The sequence below is a fragment of the Antechinus flavipes genome, chromosome X (genome assembly GCF_016432865.1).
Source record: "Antechinus flavipes isolate AdamAnt ecotype Samford, QLD, Australia chromosome X, AdamAnt_v2, whole genome shotgun sequence".
Lineage (NCBI taxonomy): Eukaryota > Metazoa > Chordata > Mammalia > Dasyuromorphia > Dasyuridae > Antechinus > Antechinus flavipes.
In genome coordinates, this window is record NC_067404.1 from 41573907 (window position 1) to 41581952 (window position 8046).

At 39.7% G+C, this 8046-nt stretch overlaps 1 protein-coding gene across 2 annotated transcripts in view; it reads right to left on the bottom strand.

Moving 5' to 3' along the window:
• Nucleotides 1-7395, bottom strand: part of LOC127543248 (mitotic apparatus protein p62-like) — a 32125-nt gene extending 24730 nt beyond the window's left edge. For both annotated transcript variants that reach the window (XR_007949176.1, XM_051969296.1), the window contains exon 1: nt 7160-7395. Coding sequence is in view for 1 of the 2 variants with exons in the window: in XM_051969296.1 (XP_051825256.1) it covers nt 7160-7186 (27 nt within the window). In the remaining variant the exon portion in view is untranslated. The remainder of the gene's footprint in view (nt 1-7159) is intronic.
• Between the last annotated feature and the right edge of the window lie 651 nt (nt 7396-8046).

Here is an 8046-nt window from a genome sequence, read left to right on the forward strand (position 1 = left end):
GCTTACAGCCAAGCATAACTGGCCCTGCCAATTTGTGTACAATCTCTCACAAGGGAAGCAAATGGATTTTTAATGGAATATAGGACTTTCAAGAATTCTTCATAAAAAGACCAAAGATGAGAAGGCACTTTGAAATGCAAATATCAAAATTTAGAGAAACTCTGAAAGGTAAATGTATTTGAATAATTGAAAGCTATATTGTGATGTAATGCTAATAGTCAAATAGAGGAAGAGAACAAACAAATGTCCCTTCAGAGTTTTAACATCTTCAAAGCATATTAAAGGAGTTAAGGAAAAACAGAGGAGGAAGCGTGATTGGTTCTATATTTTGTGGGCTCTTAAGAGAAGAAAAATGAAAAGTTAAAAGGAATACATTAGTGTAGAAAGGAAGAAGGGGGGTGAATAAAAAGAAAAGCATATAGAGGTAAGCCTTCTCTTTGAGGAATGACTAAATAAATTATGGTAACTGGATCCAATGGAATATTATTTTGCTCTAAGAAATGATGAAATGGACAATTTCAGAGTTAGCTGGTAAGATCTCTGAACAAGCAAAGTGAACAGAACTAGATCAACACAATAACAATATGAAGAAAAACAAATTTTAAACTCCTATAGAACCCTGGTTCAATGCAATGAAGAATTCAAACTAAAGCTTAAAATCCAAAAGAATGAACTTTAAAATGCAGAAAGACATATATTTTCAGATATGATCAACATGGGAATATGTTTTGCTAGATTATGCAGCAAATTTGTTTTGCTGGAGTCTACAAAGCTTTATTTCCCAGTTTCCTAAAAAAAAAAAAAAAAGCTCAATGGTAGGGTTCAGAAAGGGACAGATTTGTAAAAATTACTGCCAAATGATAAATTTAAAATATTTATTAATTTAAGAAAAATAAATCTGTTCTGTGTTAACAAATACCATTTCCCAATAAAATAATTTTAGTGAGAAGAATTGTATTGTTTTATGTGTTTGTACAAATCTCTTTAATATTTGGCTTCATAGAAAACAGCTGGATTCTCTTATCTGCTTTTGCTTTTAGTTTTAGAACAATTTCAGCTTCACAGATATGTAATTGGAAAAGGGAGGAGTAATTAAAGAGGCAGTATTTTATATAGGATTTATAGTCATAATGTTTCATATTGTATATTTTAATACCATTTTAGTATTATGAAACTAGTTTCAATCTTTCAAGTTTTCTTAAATGGTCTCAGGGACCAGAAAAACTGCTATGTGAAACTGAACTCAGGTCTTCTTCCAGGTCCAGTGCTCTCCATTAGTCCACCATCTAAACAAACTGTGGTTTATTAATGTGGTAGGAGTATTATACCACAGGAAAGGACAAAAGTGATGGTTTCAGAGAATACTGATGCAGAATGAAAGGAGCAGAACCAGAAAAACAATTTAAGCCACAGTGTAAAGAAAAAGCTTTCAAATCCTTCTTATCAATTTAATGACCAACCATATCTGTAGAGGAATTATGAGGAAGCCAGACAGACCTTTTTAGATGCAGCCACTGTGGACTCATTTTGCTCAAGTATGCTTATTTGTTACTATTTCTTTCTCATTTTTTAATGGGGGAATAGAGAGAAATCATGGGAAGGGGGAATTAGTACTGCCAAAACAAAGAAGGCATTGTAAAAAAATTCTTTAAAGCTAAAAAACAGAAGGAAGTTCAGACCACCGGGACAGTTATGAATGTATAAACTATATTATATTTATTATATATAATATATATTTATTATATAATTTTAAAAATCAACCAACAGTCCAAGACAGAGATCCATGGTGTCATATGGATTCCTCTGTATCTTTTGTGTTGTGTATGGAAATGCCTCTTTTTGGGGGGAAGGGGTTTTTTAGAATTTTTTTAAAAGCACCCTCAAGAAAAACAAAGAAACTCAAGGATTAGTCAAGGTTCACTCTCTCACAATATTGTTTGAGAGTAAAAAATCAGGGAGAGAATGTTCAAAAATGAGCAAAATATTTGTCCAGATCCCATCTTCCCACCCCAAGCCCCATAGCTGGAAATCAGGCCAACAGTTTCCCATTATCATTAACTCTTCACCTAGGCACTTTTGAGAAACATTCCAACAAGTCCTCAGTCACTTAACAAATTCAGATAAAGTACAATGATCAAAAAAGCAAACTATTAACACTTTACATTTACAACACAGCCAAAGCTAATAAACCCAAACAATTCATTGAAATTCAGTCAAAAATGTATGTAAATATGCTTTACTTTGTCATGGAAAACATGAAAATACATTATTTTCAAAGAAAACTAGCATAATATAATTTTAATAATTTTATGATTCACCCACATACTTGTTAATCTACATTAAGATTTATGTATGCACACAGATCATGCGTAATGGGAAACAATCTTTTTGAGAAATCTTTATAGGAAAATGAAGAAATGAAGCAGTCTGCATTTACCCCATCAATTCACTATTTATGATTACTGATCTCTAAATACCGATCAAAAGCTGGCAACAGGATCAACACAGGAGTCTCTCAACAAGGAAAACAAAAATGGCAGCAAAAGGGAGCCTCAGAGTTAAGAGAGGCACTCTTTAATACAAATAAGGTAGTCTATATTACTAATATCTAGCTTTAAAACTGTAATTTACTTTTTTGATTTCAAGAGATCCTCATTGTTCAAAAAGCACTCTATGGCAGAGTTTCACAAAATATTTTCATGAAATTCATTTTGATAAATGTCTGAGATCATCTGAAACAGCCTGGAGGTTTATTAAGGCTGTTAGTAAATACTGAGCTCCATGGTATTAAATGTTAAAATTAAATTTATAGACACTCAATATCTTATTTTACAATAAGTCTTGCAAAAATGTACTATTTATGTGTTTGTAGTTTTAATATTTTTACTATCAAAATCCTCCTCTTCTTTCAAGGCTCAACTTTCCTCCCTGAAGTCTCCTCTGCTGTTCCCCTTTTGTTTTTTATATTTCAAGTACATGCCACAATGAGTAGCAAATAGGAGCTTAATAAATCTTTCTGATTGATTTCAGAGGTTTTTAATAATCTCTCCCTTCTTCAATTTATCTTTGGATCATAGAGTTTTGAAAGCTATCTTAGAGGTCAATGAATCAACCTCCTTATTTTACAGATTTACTGGGTCTCAGAGAATTTGTAATTTGCCCAGATCATATAGCTAAGCTAATAAATGAGTGAGGTAAAATTCAAACCCACAATTTCATACTGCTTTTTCAAATTTACTTTGAAGACCTGATGCTTTATTTGTGGACCTGTGATTTTCATTTCTGTCTTTCTATGTCCTATATCTAGCATAATACCTGGCTTATGGTTGATGTTTAATAAATAAATGTTGACTTTTTTTGTAATATTTTATTTCCTCCCAATTTTTGGTAATTTAATATTTTATTTTCCCAATTACATGTAAAAACAATTTTAACATTCTTTTTTTCCTCCAAATTGAGTTTCAAATTCTGTCTCTCTCACTACGAAGCAAGTAATTTCACATGGGCTCTACCATATGTAATCATACAAAATACTAAATTTTGACTTCTTAAATTCCCTTCTTCTGCTGCCATTTACCTCAAAGAAACTGCAGTTATATATGTGGTACTAAAATACTTCCTATAGAACTCAAATTTTTGCCTGAGACACTTAATAGCTGTGTGATTCTGGGCAAGTCACTTCACCCTGCTTGCCTCAGTTTCCTCATCTGAAAAACGAACTAAAGAAGGAAATGGACCATCATTTCAGTATCTCTGTCAAGAAAACCCCTAATGAGGTACAAAGAGTCAGACATGGCTGAAACAGCTAAAAAATCAAAATATGTCAAGTATCTGATTTGAGGGAGCTTACTCCTTTCCCCAATGCATAAGGAAATCTTTCTATAGCATAGGATTAGGAACAATTGTGAAAATTTCAATGTGGTAAAGAAACTAGGACCTTAAAGCAGGCAAAATAATTAAAAGCAGCCATCTTAATCTAATGCTCCCTGGCCCCAGCAAACAACAATCATCCATTTCTCTGCCACCCTGGGCTCCCCCCCACCTTTTAAACCTTGGAGACCCTCTGATAGTCTCTCTGAATTTAGACTGTTAAGATCCTCGAGGGTTGGGCATATTTCTATTTTTTTGTTTTTGTTTTTTTCTTTTTTGTCCTTAGCAGAAGACTAGAATCAGGTGTTTAGATATACGGGTATGTCTCCAGGCAAATCTGAAAGCCTTTTCTTCTAGGTAAAACATGATGGAAGCTTGGACTGGGCTGCGTTGCCTAGGAGACCACAGAGTGCCCTCCACTCCAGGATGAGGCAAGGGTGGACTGGAGGAAGGGAGGGGAGGAAAAAGAAAGGGTAAACAAATACCTAAATTCAAAGGCTTTTATGTGGCTTCCCAGATCTAAAAAATTATTAATTTACCATATTAATATAAAATAGGCAAGAAGTTAGCCAGATGCAAAAAAAAAAACAAAACTGGAGGGGGCCCCCCAGAATTTAGATCTCAGCTCTGCCAATTACTACCAAGCTGATCTTGGGCAAATCTTTTAACCTTTCTAAGGCTCAGTTTCCACATCTGTAAAATGGTGGTGGTTGGGGGGGAGGGGGGGAATCAAGAAGGTGATTTGACTACATGATCAATTTAAGGTCTTAACTTGAAGACCAAGATCCTAGAATACTGTTAAAATTATAATGGCCTCATTATTTTTCCAGATTAATTAGGTAGCCAAAGGCAGGAGGGCATGCTTGATTATTTGATTTGATTTTTAAAAATCAATCTGCCATCATTTTGATGTTAATATATATATTTTAAAATGGCAGCTGCTGCTTTTATTCGTATTTTGCTGAAACGAAGGAGAAATCAAGCTCCCGTGGTCTTTTAATGTCCAGAAAATAAATCACGTAGATAGGAAAAGAAAGGGATATATTAGCAGATGACTGCCATCATGTCTGCATCATGGAAAAAAAAAATCCGCAGTCCAGTTTCTGCCTAGCAAACCTCAGGTACTGAAAAGCAAAGCAACAGATTCCCCCTCCTCTTTTGATTATGGTAGGCTCCATCTCCTTTGCCTTCCATTCTAACTATGGTTCCCACCTGCATTATCCAGATAAACACTGTATGATTAATCATATAACACAGAATGAAGATGTACAGTGGGAGTGGCAAAGCATTTTCATTTCTCAAAATTAAAATGTACATAGCTTTTAATTGAATACCTTAAAGAATATTTTTGAACATCTACAGTCTAATTTCTAATCCTTGCCAACACAGCTGCTGGACTCTAGGTGAGAAAAGACATATTTAATAGCTCAACAAACCCTATTGCCAAGGTGAAATTCAATTCTAGCACAGAGATTAACATACCAGTAATAACAGATTTCAAATTAAGAGAACAACTGCACATATCACATTATCTATGTACCTTATGCAGTACACACAACACCCAAAACATCCATTAACTTTATACAAATTTAAAAAATAATCCTCTCACCCTTGCTGCGTATTTTTTTTTTTGTTAGAATTTTTTTCCCCCATTTTCTAAAAGGTACACATCATCCCTAGGTAGTCAAGGAAACAGACATGGCAGACAAAGCATGATGGGATTACCCATATGAAAACATCTCACGATGGGCAAAATTTTGACCATCATCCATTTTAAATCACACAATACAACAAATAAACAGCACCAAAATTTTATTCAAATAAACAGCAAAAAAAAAAAAAAAAATCTTATTCAATCGCAGACATCTTTTATACGCCAGAGCTTTAAAAACGTGTAAGACTCGATAAAATACTCCGAAATTGAATTTCTTCAAGGTGCACTCCTTCCAATACAATACGTAACAAAATGCCTTCTCCTAGGTTTAAAATGATTGATGTTTTTCCTGGTCTCAAATCTCCCCCCTCCCCCGCCCCCCCCTAAAAAAGTGCGCACATTGCAAGCTTTTAGAAGCCGAATATTAGCTCTATGTGGGGAGGGGTCATGTTTGGAAAAAGTCAGTATCCCACCTTCAGTAGAAGGAATTTCTGCCCCCTGGGGGCAGAAGTCTTTTGTTACCTCCCCGCTCCGCGTGCCTAGGACAGTGCCTTTGCACGAAGCATACCTTACTATTTTACAAATATTTTACTATATTAAATTGTTGAATAGTTGAATTTTATTTAAAACATTTCCCTCCCAATACGCTTTTTGTAGGATTCATTTGGTTCATTTTTTCCTGGTTCAACGCCTGGTTCAGGTGATTCATGCTTTTTCAAATCCAAAAAGAATTCATTTTAAATTACTAGAAGCTGAATCTAGCTCTGCAACAACTGAACGGGCGGGGGTGTGTGGTGTGGTGTGGTGTGGTGTGGTGTGTGTGAGATACGTCTGGTCAAACAGTATATTCTCTTGGGTATTTAGTGGTGCGTGTGCGCGTGTGTGTGGTGTGTGTGTATGTGTGTGTGTGCGCGCGCGTATGTGATACGTCTGGTCAAACAGTATATTCCACTGGCTATTTTATGCATAATGGAAATTCAACAAAAGCTCCCCAAAGGGTAATTACGGTCAGTACAGCCGTAGAAGGTCCCCCCCAGGTGCCTAGTTCTGGGGGCCTCATTTGCACTCGAGGGGCAACAAATCCTTTTGCAGGATCGCAGTTAATGAATGAAGGGGAAAAAACGCGCTTTTCTCTTTCCCAGCTTATTTGGCTCCGCCCTTCATTTTTTGGGGGACCCTCCACTCCTCCATAGAGCACCCCCAGTCTATCAAACCTAAAAGGAGCCCAGCAGCAAACGTGGGTACCCGGCTCACCCCTCAAACCCTCCATTCTCCGTCATCTTGGTGGCCGCATATCCCCCCCCAACATGGCTGGTGACCATCTCTCTCATAACCCGCATTTTGGAGCGCAGCCCCCCTCCCTTCTTTCTAGCTCCTTCGACCGCCCCCCCCCCTTCGCTTTCCCTCAGCCGCCCACGTCGCGAAGCGGAGCTGGGCAGCGCCCCCCCCCCTCTCCGTCTAGTCTAGTCTGGTCTGGTCTAACCCAGTCTATGCCAGCCCAGCCCCCTCCCCCCGGGATCGCTCCCCCGGCCCTCCGGGCCGCCCAGCCCGGGGTCTGCGGGCAGGAACGGGCAGGGGGGTAAAGGAACGGGTGAGGGAGGAGAGGAGCGGGCAGGGGCGACGGGGTCGGCTCACCACGATGCTGGGGCTCAGGTTCGCCATGACGATGCGGGAAGCTCGACGGCGGCGGCCGGGCAGCAGCAGAAGGAGAGGATAGGAAAGGAGGGAGAAGGAGAGAGGAGCAGTGGTGGTGAAGGAAGATGAGGAAAGACAAGTAAGAGGAGGCGGCGCCCAGGGAGCAATGGAGCGAGGGAGCGATCGAGATGCGACCGTGCCAGCCCAAGCTCTGAGCTGAAATGGCGCAGACTCCGTCCGCCAACCCAACAAACCACGTCCCCTGAGGCCCCGCCCCTTCCCTTCCCCCCCCCTCCTCAGTCGCCTTTTCCGCGCCTCCTTCCCTTCCCCCACCCCGCTTCTGCCCGCCCCCGCCCGGCCCGCGGCAGGCAGGCACGCGCCCCGCCACACACTCCCATACACTCACACAGGTACTGCCTCCCGCCTTTATTTATTTAAGAAATCAATCCAATCCATTCAAGCACAAATTATGCACCCATTGGTGTGGGTGTCGGGCAATGGGCAAAAGCCAGGGTTGCCAAGACAAAAAGATAGTCCTTGCTCTTCCTGGAGCTTCCATTCTGGAAAGAGCTCATGCACTCTTGCAGCACGACCTGTTCTCCCCAGACCGGACTCCCCACCCCGCGCGCGCCATTTTCCCCCTTGAGCATCCTACGTGTCCACTCCCCCTCCAAGGACTCTGCAAAGCTGAGTCCCTTTCTGGTCTCTGGATGAGCTGGCTCTTTGAGGCCTTGTGATGCAGACAGTGCTAGTGGTGAGGGCCTCCCAAGACCCAGGTTCCAGTCTCATCTCTGCAGTTAACTTTTGTGACCTTGAGCGGGCTGTAAAATGAAGGGGCTAGTTTGGATGACGTCTTACGGGCCTTTTAGACCTAGAATCCAGAGCCC